At 39.4% G+C, this 20522-nt stretch overlaps 1 protein-coding gene and 2 long non-coding RNA genes across 3 annotated transcripts in view; all 3 read left to right on the top strand.

Annotated features, from left to right (window-relative positions):
* LOC119262832 overlaps positions 1 to 2484 on the top strand; it is a 3435-nt gene extending 951 nt beyond the window's left edge. The window contains exons 2-3 of the long non-coding RNA XR_005129950.1: positions 1595 to 1630; positions 2384 to 2484. This is a non-coding gene — a long non-coding RNA (uncharacterized LOC119262832). The remainder of the gene's footprint in view (positions 1 to 1594; positions 1631 to 2383) is intronic.
* Positions 2485 to 8129: 5645 nt separating this feature from the next.
* The window catches only part of LOC119262785 (sialoadhesin-like), a 101507-nt gene continuing 89114 nt past the window's right edge, over positions 8130 to 20522 (top strand). The window contains exons 1-4 of the mRNA XM_037536015.1: positions 8130 to 8144; positions 9224 to 9590; positions 9704 to 10042; positions 10137 to 10403. Of these exons, the coding sequence (XP_037391912.1) occupies positions 8130 to 8144; positions 9224 to 9590; positions 9704 to 10042; positions 10137 to 10403 (988 nt within the window). The remainder of the gene's footprint in view (positions 8145 to 9223; positions 9591 to 9703; positions 10043 to 10136; positions 10404 to 20522) is intronic.
* The window catches only part of LOC119262824, a 46606-nt gene continuing 37531 nt past the window's right edge, over positions 11448 to 20522 (top strand). The window contains exons 1-2 of the long non-coding RNA XR_005129938.1: positions 11448 to 11548; positions 12020 to 12091. This is a non-coding gene — a long non-coding RNA (uncharacterized LOC119262824). The remainder of the gene's footprint in view (positions 11549 to 12019; positions 12092 to 20522) is intronic.

Raw genomic sequence — 20522 nt, forward strand, 5'->3', positions numbered from 1 at the left:
TCAGACCGTTATTCTTCATGTTTAAATAAAATCTGTCTGTTGCCGGTTGAGAATGTAATTGACCCTTTCTGTGCCGGCTTAACTGGACAGATCAAAAATTTTTTATTTAATAATAAAAATGGATTTATGTTGTTTGGTTTATATCCTATTGATTTTAGGTGGTGATTTTGAATACATTTTTGAGAAGACACAAAAAATAACCTCATCATCAGTTATCACTGAATAATAATTTCATTATTAAATGAAAACTGTAACAACAACATTCCGACCTGATCTGGGAATTTTGTAACCAATGAGCATCAGCAAACAAATAAGACACAGTTAATCCATCATGGAAAGTTCAATTAGATCCTCAACCAGCAGCAAACAGATGTTATTTAAAACCTGTCTGTTTTATTCTGTTTAAAGGTTCTGTTAATATTCAGTAATGACAGAAAAAAACATTTCCAGTTACATCAGATGGAGGTTCTGCACTCGGCTGGTCTTAAGAATAGAGTCCACCTTACGCCGAGACAAGAGTTCAAACTTACGGTGTCAAGAGGTTCTAGAACATTGCAGAGTAATTTAACCAGAGTGCCTTGAAACTTATATCATGTTAACCTAAATAATTACCTAGAACGTTGGAGTTCAAATTGGGCATATTTTTCAAGAAGATAAAAATTTCTCAGTTTTAATGTTTGAAATGTGGTCTTGTACTATTTCTGATTAAATACAGGGTTTAAGTGATTTGTACATCATTACTTTCTGTTGTTATTTACATTTTGCACAATGTCTCAACTTTTTTGGAATCAGGGTTTAGTATCGTCCAAAGTTTGTTCACTGTAGTCATTCATGCAAGAGGTGATGTGCTTCTTTGGGAGCAGGATGATGTTTGTGGCTTTAAAGTGGGCAGGAATGTTGCACTGTACCAGGGAAAAAGGTGTCAGCTGGCTGGCACACACTTTCAGGACCAGACATGGAATACTATTTGGGCCTACTGCCTTCCAAGTTGAGACCCTCATCTGTGCTCTCCTCACCTTATCTATAGCTAGTGTGCTGGCTCTGTGGAGTGGGCAGGGCATGGTGGTTAGCCGAGCCCAAGCAGTGATAGAACAGGAGTAGAAAGTCTTCAGGTCAGCAGGGAGGGAGGTTTCTGTGGTCACTGACTTACTGACTTTGTTCTTAAAGTGATTTCTTGGATTCTGTGCCATAAGTCTTGGGAATCTGAGCTGCCATCAAAGAAGACTACAATTTGTGTGTTGTACTTGTGTTTTGTAGCGCTGACACCAGTCTTTAGGTGGTGTCTGACAGCTTTAAGTTCTTCACTGTTCTTCACTGTCTCAGCAGACTGCAGAGTCTGTATCACTACATAAGACACTGTGTTATATTTTGCCCAGCGTTAAGTTGAGCATCATTCATGCCCAGTTTAAGGTAAAAAATGAGTGAGAGTTTAGTGTGTGTGTGTGTGTGTGTGTGTGTGTGTGTGCATGTGTGTGTGTGTGTGCGTGTGTGTGTGTGTGTCTGTTTGTGTGTGTGTGTGTGTGTGTGTGTGTGTGTAATAGCAGTTTATACTTCACCATAACGCAGCATGTTCACTGTTTCTCTTCTACTTTAGTGCTGGTTGTGCTCATCCACTGTGGACAAACTCAAGGTGAATCATTACATGAAGATCTACTGTATAAGTTCATTAGCTCTCATGTACACCTGCATGCACTTCTTGATCAGGTCTTGATGTTGGTACTTTTTTTTAGCTTTTTTATTCATGTAGCTTCAGTTATGATGTAGAAGCAGCTCTGTGATGTTTCTACTTTGTGGAAATGCTTCCTAGATTTACTGCACCCACCAGACACTACGGCAGGTTAACATAAGCTATATAAAATCAGCTCAGACTCATTCCAACTAAAACCTGACACATCAAAAGTTACTATGAATGAGTAAAAGCGGTTTATGAAAGACTGAAAGGAAACAAACTAATGAGAAAGGTACATAAAGCAGTAGTGAAGTTGTGAAAACAGCCCTTCTGTTCTGCACATATCTGACAGTGTGGTTTACTCAGTGTGTGAAGTAGATCACATATCTTCAGTATGAACCTCACTAAATCTCAATCCTGGTTAGGGCCCTGTAGACAAACATAGACAAATAGCAAAAGAACGAGTGATAAGAGAAACGTTTACATTCAAAACAAAGGCAATTTCTAATTGAAGCTAAAGTTGTCAATGCATAATAGATCAAAGACATAAAAGGATTCAGTCTGACTGAACAGAAACATTCATTCACAGAACATTCATAGAACCTGGAAACATTAAACTCATTAGTCTCAAATCATGTGATTAGGATGATAAACTGCTTCTTATATTATAAAGACTAAAGCAGCTCTGCTGACTTCATCATTTCACATCAACAGAAAAGCCCAAACTGAGGGTGGAGCCTCAGAGCCCAGACACAGTTACTCTGAGCTGTGAGCTGCCACAGTCTACTGGATGGAGGATTATATGGGAGAAAAGCTCTGATATTTTACAACATGATCTGACCACGATCACTGAAACACTGCCTAAAGAAGGTGGAGCAGAGTTCAGATGTGCAGCACACAGGGGAAACGATTTTACACCATTCAGTGATCTTGTCAAGATTACAGTAGTAGGTATGTCCTGTTTTCTTTTTTCCTTGTAGACAAATGACATGATTTTAAAATGTAGTTAGTATAGCAGAGAATCACAGACGACCCCGTCCCCCACGAACTCGGAGATATACTCTTGTCCAACAGTCTTGTCCCAGTAGGCCATGCCTGGTAAACCCCCACGGGGAGGCATCCAGGCGGCATCCTGAAAAGGTGCCTGCACCACCACAACTGGCTCCTCTCAGTTTGGAGGAGTAGCGGCTCTACTCTAAACTCCTCCTGGATGACTGAGCTTCTGACCCTATCAAGCAAAGTGTAGCCCACCACCCTGCAAAGAAAGCTAATGTCTGCCGTTTGTATTTGTGATCTCATTTTTTCGGTCATTACCCACAGCTCATAGGTGAGGGTTGGGATGTAGGCTGACTGGTAAACAGAGAGCTTTGCATTTTGGCTCACCTCCCTCTCCACCACTGCAGTCCAGTACAGTGACCGCTTTACTGCTGCTGCCTGTCCCAGCCTGTGGTTGATCTCACAATTTCTCTTCCCATCACTGACGTATAAAACCCAGAGATACTTAAACTGCTCCATCTGGGGTGCTTAGACCATGGACTTGGATTTGGAGGTGCTGATCCACCTGGCGGCTTCCATGATGGTGGTTTTGAAGAGGTTCAGTTCAGACTCCCTGTCCCCTACCTCTTCTGGAACATGAGAAAAGCTCTCCCAGATCATTCCGAATAGGAGCCTCTGCCAGTCATTCACAGCACACCCTCACTATTTGATGTGGTCTTCCCTGCCATCTGATCTGACTCACCACCAGATGGTAATCGGTTGACAGCTCAGCACCTCTCTTCACCTGAGCTTCCAGAACATTGGTCCCAAGTCAGATGAAATAACAAAGACAATCACTGACCTTTGAGTCAAGGAGCTCTGGTATAACGTACACTTATGAACATCCTTGTGTTTGAACTTGGTGTTCGTTATAAACAATCCATGCCTAGCATATCCCTAGAATATCCCTAGAAAATGTGTCCCAAAGCCTGAAATCAGTTAACATTAAGAACTGTCATTACTGAAACACACATTTTCTTCAAATAAGTTTTTAATTACCTTTGTGGTTGATTCAGAAGATATGTTTGATAGTCATGTACCAGCTAGCATTTCTGACTGATGCTTAGAATTGGTTAAAATTGTCACTACAGCAAAGATTTGGTAGAATTTCAATAATGATAATAATAATAATCAATTTTATTTGTTGCACACTTTACATTTTAAGCAAATCTACAATACTGTCATAAACATTTTGTCACTGATAAAACAGCCTGAAATTCTTTGTTCTGATAAAGAAAATATAATTAAAGTATAATTTGACTTAAAGCAAAAAGATTTTAGTCTAAAGTCCAGGTCCAAATTTGATTTTCAGCACTGAATCAGTTCAGTAGAATGACGCTTAAACATTTGTTGACTTTGAACAGAGAAACCAAAAGCTACAGTGAACGTCCAGCCAGCTGGTCATGTGTTCATCAGAGAGAGAGTCACTCTGACATGTGGAATAGAAAGTGGAGATGACTGGAATTATGAATGGTATAAGAATAATAATCTTCTCAGAGATGCTCAAAGGAAGAAATATGAAATCTCTAATGTTGATCAGACTCATGCAGGTGATTATACCTGTAAAGGAAGACAAAAGACAAGCCAAACATTCACACGCCCCAGTGAAGCTGCTACACTGACTGCATCAGGTGAGTGTGGCATCCATTAACAGTGAAATGTGTGGTAGAAAATTTTGGACTGTTTCAAATGCAAAAAGCAAAAGCCATTAAATTCAGTATTTACAGCATGAACTCAACTGCATTTCCCATGTGAGTGATCACTGTCATTTAAGAGATAAATCAATTTCAATGGCAAAACTTCAATCGACCAATCAATCAATCAATCAATCAATCAATCAATCAATCAATCAATCAACCTTTATTTAACCTCAAAAAGCAAATTTAATAAAAATTTACTCAAATCAAGTAAATATAAAAAATTAAACATTAATAATACAAATACATAAAATGCAGTAGAAAATCCATCCATCCATTTTCTAAGCCGCTTCTCCGTCAAGGTCGCGGGGGGGTGCTGGAGCCTATCCCAGCAGTCATCGGGCGGAAGGCAGGATGCACCCTGGACAGGTCACCAGTCCATCACAGGGCAGACAGACAGACAGACAGACAGACAGACACAGACAGTCACTCACACCCAGGGGCGATTTAGCATGGGGAGAACATGCAAACTCCACACAGAGAGGACCCCAGTCACCCAGCAGAGGAATCGGACCCAGGCCCTCCTCGCTGTGAGGTGACAGCGCTACCCACCACACCACTCACAGTAGAAAATATTAAACAATTAAAACGTAGCTAAAAAGCGTAAAGGTTAAATCTAAATAAAATAAAAGGAGGATAAGATGAAAAAGTAAACAAACATTTTATTACATGACTAAAATAATAGTCGAAAAATCATAATTAAAATAGGAATATGAATAATAATAAATGAACAAACATATGAATAATAAATAATGAAAAAAACAATAATAGTAAAAATCAGGTGTATTTATATTTGCATTTCTATGTTTGATGGTTGGAAATTTTTATTTGGAAAAGTTAAATTCTTTTGACATTTAATTTCTATTGTCCTAATATTCTGACTATGACGTGAAAAATTAAATAACAATCTTCATCATCATCATCATCATCATCATTGACTGCTAGTCCAGACAGGGTCGCGGTTGCAGTTGGGAGAGCAGAGAATCCCAGATGACCCTGTCCCTCGCAACTTCCTCCAGCTCATTCCCGGTGACCCCAAGCCGCTCCCAGGCCAACTTGGAGACATAATCCCTCCAGCGGGTCCTAGGGCGACCCCGGGGTCTTGTCCCGGTAGGCCGTGCCTGGAACACCCCTACCGGGAGGCGTCCAGGCGGCATCCGGATCAGACGCCCGAACCACCTCAGCTGGCTCCTCTCAATGCGGAGGAGTAGCGGCTCTACTCTGAGCTCCTTCCGGATGACCGAGCTCCTCACTCTATCGCATAGCGTGTAGCCCGCCACCCGATGAAGAAAGCTCATTTCCGCCGCTTGTATTCGCGATCTCGTTCTTTCGGTCATTACCCACAGCTCATGACCATAGGTGAGGGTTGGGATGTAGATCGCCTTTTGGCTCAACTCCCTCTTCACCACTATAGTCCGGTACAGTGACCGCATTACTGGGGTACAGCACCTCATACTCCCGAAGGACATCCCACAAGATATCTCGAGGAACACGGTCATAAGCCTTCTCCAAGTCCACAAAACACATGTAGACTGGGTTGGCAAACTCCCATGCCCCCTCAACAATCTGAGAGAGGATGAAAAGCTGGTCCATTGCTCCACGGCCGGGACGGAATCCACATTGTTCCTCCTCAATCTGAGGTTCAACTATCGGTCGGAGTCTCCTTTCCAGCACCTTTGCATAGACTTTCCCAGGGCGGCTGAACAGTGTGATACCCTGATAAGTGGCACACACCCTCCGGTCCCCCCTTTTAAAAATAGGGACCACCACCCCAGTCTGACAGTCCAAGGGTACTGTTCCCGAGGTCTATGCAATATTGCAGAGGCGTGTTAGCCATGAGAGCCCCACAATATCCAGAGCCTTAAGCATTTCTGGACGAATCTCATCCATCCCACCATAAATAACAATCAACCTTTTTCAATTGGATTTCACACTTTATTTCTCTCAGTAAAGCTGCACTACATAAATTGTTTTTATTAAAATGGAAAGAAGCAGCAGGAGAGGGCTTTCAGAAACCCAAATCTATGTCTGGTTTTAAAAGTTGGAAAAAAATCTATGTAAAACTGGCTGCAGCAAGTTTTTCAAATCAAGTGGAATATGTCATCAGCTGTACTGCCAACATCTCCACCTATTTTGTGGCACAATCTTCTTAGGTCATGCGTGACTCTCCCTCAAATACATATGAATGAAGGAGACTTACATCTTGTTTTATCTTCTGCCCAAATGCTGTGTGTTTAGGCTCAACTGCCAGTTTCATTCATAGCATGTGGTGAATGTACATGTTATGTTACTTGCTTGAGTCCAGCACAAAAAACTTTGTACATCCAGCCCAGTGTATTAATTAATGTAGCTCATCTAATGGACACTGGCAACTTCAGATGATGGGAGTAATTGGATTTTTCTCTGTAAACTAACAGAGAGTGAATACTGTCATGCATGTTCAGAGAGAGTGGGTAAGTTTTAAAAGGATTAATCATCTTTGAACAGAGAGACCAAAAGCTACAGTGAACGTCCAGCCAGCTGGTCATGTGTTCATCAGAGAGAGAGTCACTCTGACATGTGAAATAGAAAGTGGAGATGACTGGAATTATGAATGGTATAAGAATAATAATCTTCTCAGAGATGCTCAAAGGAAGAAATATGAAATCTCTAATGTTGATCAGACTCATGCAGGTGATTATACCTGTAAGGGAACACAGTCAACAGGCCGAATCTACACACACACCAGTGCAGCTGTTACACTGACTGTATCAGGTGAGTGTGGCGTCTTTCTCACTGTATTTCTATCAATAAGAGTTTAAAGTGTAGACGTGCTTTGCAACTATAAAAACATCATCCTGAACTAAACATGTCAGCAATTTTCTCTTTATTATATAAAGTTTCTCAGAAGCCTTAATGAGTTCATGTACAGTGCTGTGCCAAAGTCAGAGACCACCCTTCATTATTTAGTCTCCAGTCAAAACCATAAAACAGATATAAAGCAGTTCTACAAGTTGGTCATTTTTCTGCACTGGAAAAAACAGAAACGTCCACACATTCCTGAGTTTTCTAGCTTTTCACTTGACAGTTACAGATCATTTAGAAAATCATGATAAAAGATCTTATCATGGTCTGCACTAATTAACCAACTGCAAAAGTCTCATCTCCTTTATTATTGTTTCTATGTCCATCAAACTTTAAGCTCAGGCTGCTTTGTAACAGACTAGAAATTTCAGTAGTTCAGCAGTTATTTTTACAGGAGGTCTTTCAGGGGTCTTTAAAGAAGCAGTACAAAGAATGGCCTGTTAGTGTGCTTTAATATTTATCTTTACACACAATATTTTAATGATGAATGTGAGCACTGAACAGTCCTGTTTAATTAATAACTGTCAGCAGCCGAGTTATCACAATCTGTCCAGTTAGTTAACTGACCTTCATATTGCTTTATAACCGTCTTTGTCCTCAAACGTCATATTAAAGTGATTTTTAGCAAATACAGTAATCTGGATCAGGTTCAGCATAATTCTGTGTGTTAATGGTTTTAACACTGAGCTGTGAGTGAATCTCCCACAGTGTTTAAGCCAAAACCTTTCCAGCTTCATGAATGATATAAAAACGACACCAACATCCAGATCATTAGGACACATTTGTGTTTGTCAGGCATTATCTGTTCCTCAGTTACACTTTTCCATAATTTCTTGGCCTAATAACACTTTTCTTTTGATCTTCACACTGTTTCCTCTGTAATGATGACTGAAACAGAGGTGTGAAGGTACCATGTGTGGATGACCTTAATAAATTACATTTTCCAAATTATGATGATACATTTATTACATTAGAAACATTTCAGTCTTGATGGAGACGTTTATTCTCATGTGTCTCATCATGAGTAACTCAACTATCTGTTTTACCTTAAACATTAAACCAACGTGAAAGTTCCATCTCTAAATAACATGAAGCTGAAAGTCTAAATTCTATCAGCTGAACTTTGTTCTTCATCAGCAGTAAAAGTCAAACCTACAATCACCTCAAACCCTGAAGGAACTGCACTGACAGGAAACACAGTGACTCTGTACTGTAAACTCCATCAGTCTGCTGGATGGACGTTTTACTGGTCCAAACACACACAGAGCTCTGAGAAGGAGACCATCACCAACGTCTACACCATCAGCTCAGTTAGACTCTCTGATGGAGGTCAGTACTGGTGCAGAGCTGGCAGAGGAAACCCAGTCTACTACACACACTACAGTGATGCACTCTGGGTAAATGTTACTGGTGAGTAAGAGATTTTCACTCAGTGATATTTTATAGTGCTGAGGGTTCGTTGCTTCAGATCTGTACAAATGTTTCTAGACATCCTTCCTTAATGTCTGAAAGTGTGTAAGAGTCAAAAAGCTGTTACTGAGAAAAGCACATGAACAAAAAAGAAGAAAGTTTGCAGTTTTTGTGGAGGATCAGTGCAGATTTGGGTTGGTGGATTATTTTTGTTTAAAAGCTTCATATAAACAAGAAGTTCAAACAAATTTAATTTATCATGCAACACCCTCAGCAGGAGCTTCACTAGACGTCTATGGATGGGGGGGGGGCTAAGCCTGGTGTGGGGGGGCATGGTCCCCCAGGAGCATTTTTAATGGCCCCAAAATGTCTGTTCATTATGAACTTTAATAGGAGGAACAGCCAGAAAATGTATGATAACTGGTTATTTGGTCAAAGTTTCACACAGTAGATTTGCCTCTTTGTATTTTGTGTTGAGCACAAAGTTATTATGACTAAAATACTTTATCCAATTACAACAGATCAAACTTAATAAAGAAGGAAAGCATGATCTCTGACCTTTGCACAGTACTGTGTATTAAATGATGAGCAAAATTCATCTTTTAATCTCAAAACTTCGGCTCTCATTTTAATAACAGTGTTGAACTGTGATTTACTTACAGACAGCACTAAAGCTGTGGTGTCCATAAAGCCTGATAAACAGGTGTTTAAAGGAGAGACGGTCACTCTGAGATGTGACATGCAGGCAGGAGGAGACACTGAGTGGACTTACCGCTGGTATAAAGATGACCGTCTGTCCTCAAACAGAAGAACACAGGAGTTCACAGTCAGCTCTGTTACAGAGTCTAACGGTGGTAAATACACCTGCAGAGGAGACAGAACACATGACTTTCAGAGCTCAGAGATCAGTGATGCTGTTACCCTTACTTTGTCTGGTGAGTCTGTGGGTTTGTTTTAATATTCTCATTAATTCTATTGTATGTAATGATCTCATCACTGTGTAGAAACTTGATTTAGTCTATGATATTCTCCATGTTCTCTCTGTCAGATGTAGCTCAGGCAGTATTGAGTGTGTCTCCACAGAGCTGGCTGACTGAAGGAGAGTCAGTGACTCTAAGTTGTGAGGTTACAGGCTCCTCTACAGGCTGGACATTCAGCTGGTACAGAGCTGCTCTCTACAGACAAGGCTTAGAACAAATAAGAGACGTTCATGGCAAAGTTCTGTATCATGTAGAGCTCCTGTCAGACAGCAGAAGAGAAGCTGGAGGCTCCTACACTCTCAGTCCTGCTGCTCTAAATCACACAGGAGTTTATGTGTGCAGAGCAGAGAGAGGAGAACCAGCCTATCAGACACAGTACAGCACTGCGCAGACACTGTGGATCACTGGTGAGGAAATATAGAAGTGAATATTTATATATATACTTACACTTAAGAACATATCCAGCATCATGCTCCATGTGTATCTTGTGTGGATGTTCAGGTTCATCTCCTCCAGCCTCTCTGATCATCAGTCCCAGCAGAACTCAACACTTTAGTGCTGGCTCTCTCTCACTGAGCTGTGAGGGACAGAGTGACTCTACTGGATGGAGAGTGAGGCGATACACACACAGTGGGGAGGTGTCAGATTGTTCATCAGTTACAGGATCTACATGCAGCATCAGCTCCCTCCACACATCCCTCACTGGAGTTTACTGGTGTCAGTCTGAGTCTGGAGGAGGAAGTGATCCTCTCAACATCACAGTGCACAGTCAGTCTCTGTTACTCTTACCAATAACGGGTTCAATACAGAAATATTTTAAAAGATATTTAATGAATTAATTGTTAAAAATATAAATACTTCCATACTAGATTAACACTTCAGTATAGGAGGATGTTATAAAGCCCTTATTACATCTTAACAAACCTATAGCTGATCATTAACTGGCTGCTCATCACTGCTTTATTAAGCAGTAACTGAAGTGATTTAAGATCATTTTTATTTGTGTATTGTACATCATTTAGTGCCACAGCTCTCAAAATGTATTTATTTTATTTTTTAAATGTTTCACTTTTGTGTGTCTGTATTATATTTTACCTGTTAGCTGCTTTTGTTTATATTTTAAAGCAACTGTCAGCCCAAAATAATTGTAAATTCTATAAATAATCTTGTGTATTATTGTTACTAGTGATGGGTTTACTTATTGTACTTATTGTAAATTAATAATGTTACAATTACGTAATAATTACTAATGAACTCTTAATTAAATACCTAAGTAGTTACATTGTGTCCCATCAGAGTTGATTATTTTTATTGTTTCTTATCAAAACAGGACTTTAGTGTTTCCTTTTGATTCTTAGTGAATTACCAACCTGATCTCGAACTCTAAAGTGCAGTTTCTAGTTCAAATGTAAACCTAAGAAGTTGTGACTTCACTCTGTATCACTTTCTCTCTCCTACAGATGGTGATGTGATTCTGGACATTCCTGTCCATCCTGTGACTGAGGGAGATTCTCTGACTCTCCGCTGTTTATTTCGCTCCACAAAGCCCTCAAACCTCACAGCTGATTTCTATAAAGATGGATCACTGCTCCAGACCCAGACGACAGGAGAGATGATCATCTGTACTGTCTCAAAGTCAGATGAAGGTCTCTACCACTGTAAACACCCAGAGAGAGGAGAGTCACCACAGAGCTGGCTCTCAGTCAGAGGTGAGAACAGTTTCATGTTATTTGATTCATTTTTTAACTCTATAGATCACAAACTGTAATAATTCATTGTTTCTTCTGCAGCTTCAGGTTCTGGATCTACTGGTGTAAAAGTAGAAGTAATAGTCGGAGTGTCAGTGGGACTGAGTCTAATCTTGCTCCTCATCATCATACTGGGCCTGATTTGCTGCTACAAGAAGAGCAAAGGTTTGAAGACACACTTCCTCTGTCCTGTATGAGTTTATGCAGCTGAGTAAAGACAGATTTCTGTGAGCTGTGCTGTTTGTACTGGCGCTGATATAGAAGTATAGTTTGAATCTCGTTTTCAAAGATGTATCTCTGTCTCCCTCTACTGGAAATCAGCAGAACACCAACCAAAGCCAGAGTCTGTCAGGGTCTGGGGGCGTCTCTCTCAGGAAACCCACCACTGCAGGCTGCTCAGTTTGCATGACTAACATAATCACAAGCATTTAGTTTTTATAGCAGTTACACTGTTTCAGTAAAAGATCTCATTCACTCTGTAATAAGCAGTGATCACATTTATGGATTATTGATTTCATATTTAACAGGAATGCAACTAAATTTCCTCTTGTTCATTAATACTTGTTTATAAGTGAGGTGTCTGTGATGATGTGAGAACACAGTGGCGTCTCTGATGAGTAACTTCTTCTGTTCCAGGTGATTCTGCAGCTCAGCCCAGTGATGACACTTACGCTGAGATTATGACTACAAACAGCTACAGAGGAAGCGGTAAGAACTGCATCTCTACAGTATCAGATATATTTTCTCTTTAACTGTCTTTGATATAATCTGAATTATTTCTGTATCAGATGAAGCAGTGAGGAGACCAAATGATGTGACTTATTCCCAAATTGAGATGAAACATTTCAACTACCACAGTGAAGGTATGAATGACCTCATGTACTTTAATGTTCTTCAAAACATCTCAGCACCTAGTACATCTCATTGTACATCATACTTTCAGACCATGTTTCCTTCATCAGCCTGTTTAGGCAACAGTCATGATTAGTTTCATTAGTTTATGTTACTGTTTAATACAAAATTACTTTAATTAATAAATAATCACCTACCACCTGTCAAAAACACTAAAATATAAAAGTCATTAGGTGCTTTTCTCTTGTAGGTCTGTGAAGAAAACTGCTGCTGCTGCTGTCGCAGGACAGAAAGTAAGCATTTCCAGAAACTCCTGGTTGGGTTTTAAGGAGTGCAGACAGACGAGGATCTGAACACATTTAGACTGTCAGAATCATCTTTAATATCTGTATATCTTTCAGTAACAAACTCTCTGTTACGCTCTGTTAGTGTTTTATACTGATGCAGTGAGAAGAGTCACTTTTTCTCATTTTTTATTACTGTACTTTTCCAATTCTCACTCTGTTTAGGAATAATCAAATATTCTGAACTCTGCTTGGGGCCTTTCATTATAATATCTGAGTGTATTAGCTAGTAAAAGTTAAGAGTGTAATGATTTTAAATCAGTGTTTGTGCATGAAAATCTACAGCTGTACCATCAATATGCCCCTCTGTCTCTTCTGAGGAACTTTAATTTACTGTGCAGTTGCATGTCATCAGTATTTGCATTGCTTATAGCTCAGTTCTTTTGTTTTATAAGATTGTTATTTTCTACACAATGTAATAAGCTCTAAATTCTTAATCATGACCAACATTATAAAAAGTCCCATCATTCTCATCTCATCTCTCTTTTCCTCTGAATTTAGTGAGTTAAATAGAGTTTAATACTCTCTGTAATGAGTAACAATACACAGTACATGTACAGACCGCATTTATCACAGCAATATTAAATTTAATATTAGACACATTAGCGTTGATGGTCACACAGTATCACTGTAAACATACTGTGGCAGATTTGAACGTTCACAGTTTTTTGTTTTAGTATGATAGTATATTTTTGTCCTCATGAGGACAAATGTAAGATGCTTGATGTATTTTACTTTTTGTCATTTTACATATTTTATCATATCCATGTCTAACCAAACTGAACTATATTCATAAACAGATGGTGGTTAATAAAATGCAGTGTGGCCATTTGTTCTGATACACTATATCGCCAAAAGTATTCCCTCAACCATCCAAATCATTAGGTGCTCCTAATTCAGCTGTTCCAGTCACTTCCATGGCCACAGGTGTATAAAGCCGAGCCCCTAGGCCTGCAAACTGCTTCTACAGACATTAGTGAATGAATGGGTCGCTCTCAGGAGCTCAGTGAATTCCAGTGTGGTACCGTGATCGGACGCCACCTGTGCAGCAAGTCCAGTCGTGAAATTTCCTCACTACTAAATATTCCACAGTCAACTGTCAGTGGGATTATAACAAATTGGAAGTGATTGAGAACAACAGCTCAGCCACGAAGTGGTCGGCCACGTAAAATGACAGAGCGGGGTCAGCGGATGCTGAGGGGCATAGAGCGCAGAGGTCACCAACTTTCTGCAGAGCCAGTCGCTACAGACCCCCAAACTTCATGTGGCCTTCAGATCAGCTCAAGAACAGCATAGCGAGCTTCATGGAATGGGTTTCCATGGCCGAGCAGCTGCATCCAAGCCTTACTTCACCAAGCGCAATGCAAAGTGTCGAACGCAGTGATGTAAAGCGCCGCCACTGGACTCTAGAGCAGTGGAGACATGTTCTCTGGCGTGATCAGTCACGCTTCTCCATCTGTCAATCCAATGGATAAGTCTGGGTTTGGTTGTTGCCAGGAGACGGTACTTGACTGACTGACTGCATTGTACCAAGTGTAAAGTTTGGAGAAGAGGGGATTATGGTGTGGGGTTGTTTTTCAGGAGTTGGGCTCGGCCCCTTAGTTCCAGTGAAAGGAACTTTTAATGATTCATTTTTGGACAATTTCATGCTCCCAACTTTGTGGAGACGGCCCCTTCCTGTTCCAACATGACTGCGCACCAGTGCACATAGCGGGCCATAAAGACGTGGATGAGGGAGGTTGGTGTGGAAGAGCTTGATTGGCCTGCACAGAGTCCTGACCTCAACCAGATAGAACACCTTTGGGATGAATTAGAGCGGAGACTGTGAGCCAGGCCTTCTCATCCAACATCAGTGTCTGACCTCACAAATGCGCTTCTGGAAGAACGGTCAGATAATGGTCCCATAAACACACTGCTAAACCTTTTGGAAAGCCTTGTCAGAACAAATGAAGCTGTTATAGCTGCAAAGGGTGGGCCGACATCATATTAAACCTTATGGATTAAGAATGGGATGTCACTCAAGTTCATATGTGTGTGAAGGCAGACGAGTGAATACTTTTGGCAATATAGTGCATTCTCATTCTCAGTGTTTTCTAACCTGTTGATCTTTTATAAAGCAGTTAAAGTTTCATTTATAGTCATGTTATGTTTTATGAAATTAAACATTATTTTGTTTTCTTTAATTAGCTTAAGAAATCAATCAGTGTAATAAAAGCTATATTTTTATTCATTTTGCTGATGTCTGGAATTAACACAAATAAACATTTTCTAAGCACAGCACCCCTTATGTTCTGTTCTTTATTTAGAGACAGATATTAGCTTTGATCAAGCATTAATTCTCCCAGGGGAAACTTCAAGCCTTCTAGCGCCTCAGAAAAGACCTAATGATTTCTGGGAACTGAAAAGTGTTACAGTTGTTGTGTTTAAACTCTGTAAGTATGATAGTAATTCTCTTATTTTAATGTTGAGGTTTGCTCAGAAACAAAGGATTAAAATCTTTAAACAGAAAATTACATTTTGTTCTCTATTATGAAAGTTCTGTCTAAGCCCAGCTCATCACACAGCATTTTACCATCACTGCATTAAACTAAACCCAGAACCAGACCACAAAACCCATAATAGCTCACACACAGCTTGACATGTACACAGAGGAACCTGCTCGTGGACCCTAGGGCTACTGGTAGTCATGGACCCTATAAGCCGGTTAAAATTCCATGAAAATCAGAATCACAGCTGAGTTCCCTCTTAACTGATGTGGACAAATTACACCAGATTTATTATCAAACACCAGACAAAATGCAGCATCACAAACTCGAGACCTTTGTTTTTAATGAAGGTGGTCACACCACCATGAGAATTCTCAGCTATTCATCACCTCACTATTACTGCATTAACACAAACCACCGACCACATCACTAAAAGCCATAATCGATTATATGAGGCTTGATGTTTCTAAAAATGTGAAAAAACTCATTAGACTTTGAAAGGGTGAGTTGTAGTCTTGTCAAAATGCTGTTTTAAACAGTTATTATTTAGCAGCAGACAGAAAACCTCACTCACACATATACAAAACTGTGGGAACATCTCACTGATCATATATATTTATAGTATATGAGTAGAATGTTTGTTCACTTTATCCACCAAACTCAGTCTCAGAGGCCTGAGAACAGAGAAGAGTTAGAGACGTGTCTGTGGTCTTGTGACTTTTATTCTGGTAAAACTGCAGTAATGACAACATCAACCAAATAAGAACTGAAGCCTAATGATGTTTTTAGGTCGCACTCACTGCATCTTTTACAAGCTATGAATTCCTATTTATTACAAGATAATCTTTTATTCACGTATTTACAATCATACTGATCTTCATCTTTCAGGCTCTCGACATGTCCGTCCTTACAATCTAAGTAGTCTTGTAATGCTGGGTCTCTCTGCTTTGGTGTCTGGACTGAACTTTTCCCTGGACTCTGCACTGCAGTCAGTTCTCACGCTCAGTTCTTTCCCCTGTGGTCTGAAGACTCGTACCTTCAGGTGTTATTTACTCCACACCTTTCTGCTCTCATTCACACTTCATTTATTCACAGATGTGCCAGTTACCCACTAATACCACCTCCCCCACACCCACCACAACAGACGCTGATGTTTGAACTTTACGCTGGTAACAATAGTCCTTTTTTTCTTTGACCCAGAGAAAACAACGTTCATTATTTCTATAAATAATCTAGAGGTTTGATTTGTCAGACCACAAAACACATTTCCACTGTGCACTAGTTCATTTCAGATGAGTTTGAGCCCAGAGAATTCAGCAGCCTTTCAGATGTTGCTGAGAAATGACGTCCATTTGTTCATGCAGCGATAGACGGTGCTCATTAAAAATCAGTCTGTCAATGTTTTTCTGTTGTATTTTATTGCAGGAATCAATTTCATATGTTAAAAAAAACAATGAAGTTGATAAAGTAGAACATTATATCTTTTCTTTGAACTGTTTAATTTCAATAAAATACAGGTCAAAGCAGATTTAAACATCAGCTCCTTAGTATTTGACAGAAGGACTTGGGTTTGTAAGATTCAGGCCGCACACAAAAAACATTAAGGCAGAACACAAGATCTCTCTCCCTCTCTGTCTCTCTCTCTCTCTCTGTCTCTCTCTCTCTCTCCCTTTCTCTCTCTCTCTCTCTGAGTAAAGGGGAGGTGTTCAGGTCCTTGTTCAGTCAGTCATTACTGGGGCAGTATGGAGCTCAGTCTGCTCTCTCTGATGCTCTGTAAGTAAAGATTATCTTTATATTGCTGTTGCTTATTCGTATTTAAATAATATGTATTTTGTAGTGTAACTGTACTGTAATTGTTCTGTACAGCTTTGTTCCACATTTCATAGTGTAGTTTACATTCTGGGTTAAAAGAATGAGATAAAATCCACGCATGCAAAGAAGGTGTTTGTGGCTCTTTCCACAAAAGCAGTATAGTTTTCTGAGCTACTAGTGCAGGACAGAAAATCAATGTAGCTGAGACGTCACATACAAGTGCGCACTATAAACCATTAGTCTTGAAGTTAGCGGTATGTTAACATTAATAATTATTATTACCATTAATAATTAGCATATTAAGATTATAATCCTCCTCCAGTAAAGAATAATGCTAAATGTTGTGAAACACATGGTAACAGAGAAAAGGTCCAGTGATTTATTGATGTTGGTGAAAATGGACACTAGTTGGTCAGAGCAGTGCTTTAGGGAAGGATGGAGAGACGCCGTCTGGACCTGGAGCTTTTCTTACTTTGCGTCTGCTGAAAACGTTTAAGGTCCTGCTGTTTAATGTGACTGAGACTGTGCTGAGAGACAGAAAGCTGTGTGCGGGACATTTTAACAGTGATTTAATAAAGATCCAAAACATTTCCTTCTCTTGTGGCACACATGACGTGCTGTACTTGAACATGTGGTCAGTTAGATTTGCGCTGGTAAAGAAAACTCTCTGTGAGAGCAGAACAGTTTACAGTTAATGTAAAGTGACTCTAGATGAGGAGTGAGTGGTTTTAACAGCACTACGACATTTTTACTCCAGCGCTTGTTGATGTAAAAGCTGATTCCTCTGGTTTTGTCGCTGAGCTGTGCGTCTCTGTCTGCTCTGCGCAGCTGGACGCCTGGAGGAGCAGCACACTGTCTGGGGTCAGATCAGACAGACAGGTCTCTGTGAAGCAGAGGGCAGATATGGTTCAGAAGTCCTTGTTGGTTTGGTTAAGCAGAAGTAATTCTTCCAATTTGTTGTGTAGAGATCACAGATGGAGAGAAATAAAGCCAGTAAACGTGTATGAAACTCACGCTGCCTCGGCCTTAACAGTGCGCGACTCTTCTACCTCTCCTTCACCTCCTAGCTGGGTTGAACAGAGACAGATCGAATCATCAAACTCTTTCACTTCACTCATCAGTTTTACAGTGTAGTGAATATTTCACACTAATGCATCATGTTCTCTGTGTCTCTCCTACTTTAGTGCTGATCCACTGTGGACAAACTCAAGGTGAACCATTACATGAAAATCTACTGCAGTGTTTTATTTGTGTTCATGTAAATTTGCATATAATATAATTTCTTTTTAATAAATGACTTTAACAAACAGCCCAATTCAGTAAAATCATACATGATAACACATTCACTGTAAATGAGAGATCAGCACATTCATTAATTAATTTAGACTTTTAAATGCCCAGTTAATAATGTAGATTATAGATGTATTTCACTGTAAGATAAATCAATATTGGCATTAAGAAAAGCCGGCAATTAAAAAAGAAACAGAGAAGCTGAAGACAGATCCTTTACCATGTTATGAGTGTTGTCGTTGCTTAGTTTGTCAGTCAGAGTCCATCTGTTCCCTGTTGGCAACACACACGTGTTTGTAATGTCACAAGTCACAACAATTAGCTGCCCCGAGTCGAGCTGATACTTTACCCTGAAGGATTTTATCAGCATTCATGGTCAAAGTTGATATTTGTCACATGAAATATTTAAATAGTCATAAAATATCCCCATGGGTTAAATCAGTTACTATCAACTTAATTTCTTTTCTATACATGTACAAGAGCCAGTTCTATGTTTACTGTAATAGAAAGTAAATGGTTTTGAATGCAGTCGTGTATGTTAGACATTACATACAATACAAACCTACCTGTAATTTCTCAACAGAGAGACCAAAAGCTACAGTGGACGTCCAGCCAGCTGGTCATGTGTTCATCAGAGAGAGAGAGTCACTCTGACATGTGGAATAGAAAGTGGAGATGACTGGAATTATGAATGGTATAAGAATAATAATCTTCTCAGAGATGCTCAAAGGAAGAAATATGAAATCACTAATGTTGATCAGACTCATGCAGGTGATTATACCTGTAAGGGAACACAGTCAACAGGCCGAATCTACACACACACCAGTGCAGCTGCTACACTGACTGTATCAGGTGAGTGTGGCGACTTTCTCACTGTATTTATATCATTAAAGCTGCACAATGTAAAATTTTATTGAAGTAGCAGGAGAAAAAATGCACTTATAAATGTTGTTTGTGTGCTGCTATGAGTCGCCTATAAAGGCTAAAATAATAATAAAGTCTGAGGGGTCGGGAAGCATTTTGCATTTGTAGGATTTTGCAGCCTGTCAAACATCTGTACCTATCAATGTCTTACAGTTCAAAAACAGGTCTTGTTTGATGTTTAGGTCTCAAATGTAAAACTGACATTCCAGTGATGAAGATAGGTTGACAACAGTACAACCCCAGCTCCAAAAAAGTTGGGACGCTGTGCAAAATGTAAATAAAAACAAAATGTAATGATGTGCAAATCATTTAACCCTATATTGAATTGAAAATAGTATAAAAACAACATATCAAATGCTGAAAATATAATATTTATTTCTTATAATATAATATATATTTTATTTCCATCATGAAGTGTTTAAAGTACATTATAACTGTAAAACTATCATCCAGTACTATATATCAGCAAATGTCTCTTTACAAATCATGCACGGTCATATGACCATAACGTTTGACTAGAAGCTATTCATTATTTGTGTAGGGAAAAAAGCATAAAGCAGGTATTTTACAGAAAATTACACAGAAGCCTTAATAACAAACGTATTCTTAAATATTTTGGTGCTACTGAGTCCCTCTTTGCCTTTATTACACCTCCCAGTCTTACTGTGATTTTTTCAAAGAAACATCAGAACTTCAGTCTTAGGATTGATTGCCCACAGAGGAACACAAAACCAGTGCAAAAGAGACCAACAACTGAGTCTGCCAGCCCAGTCCAGGGTGGTAACACCTCATAACATGTGATGTCATTAATGAAAAGGAGAACACTGGGAACAAACACACAGCTAAAAATATACAGCCCACAAAATGACAGCAGTGTGTTAGAAAGACAGCAGCTTTAGTTTGCAGCCCATCAGAGTTTTATAGTTCAGTATTTTAACAGGAGTGGAGAAGAAGTGAAAATCTCTACTGAAGTAACTGTTAAGAACAGTTACTGTAGTGATAATTTAATTAAGTACAGTTAATTGTGTAAGTACGAGTCAATAAGAGTGTATTGAAAGACTAATTGAGTAATTGCATTACTTTTTTTGTATGTCAGTGATCATGAATATATTTCTGAGTTGACTTGGAAATAACTTGAAACTAAAGCAGCAGCTGATATTACACTGTATTAAAACTATATAGATTCACTCATATCTGTAGAGCCTTCCACCTGATGAATAGGGGGGTAGATTCCAGCACCCTCTGCCACTCGGTATACGTGGCTTAGAAGTCGGATGGATAGATGGATGGATGATACCTGTATAAAACATTTCTACCATTAAAATCACTAACACCAACAGCAATTCATCCAATTTGATTTATTTTACTGTGATATTTTTTATACACAATCATGAATTATTTTTAGTTTATTAGACAGTTCAAGTTAAAAAG

This window comes from Pygocentrus nattereri, chromosome 29 (genome assembly GCF_015220715.1).
Source record: "Pygocentrus nattereri isolate fPygNat1 chromosome 29, fPygNat1.pri, whole genome shotgun sequence".
In the NCBI taxonomy this organism is placed as follows: Eukaryota; Metazoa; Chordata; class Actinopteri; order Characiformes; family Serrasalmidae; genus Pygocentrus; species Pygocentrus nattereri.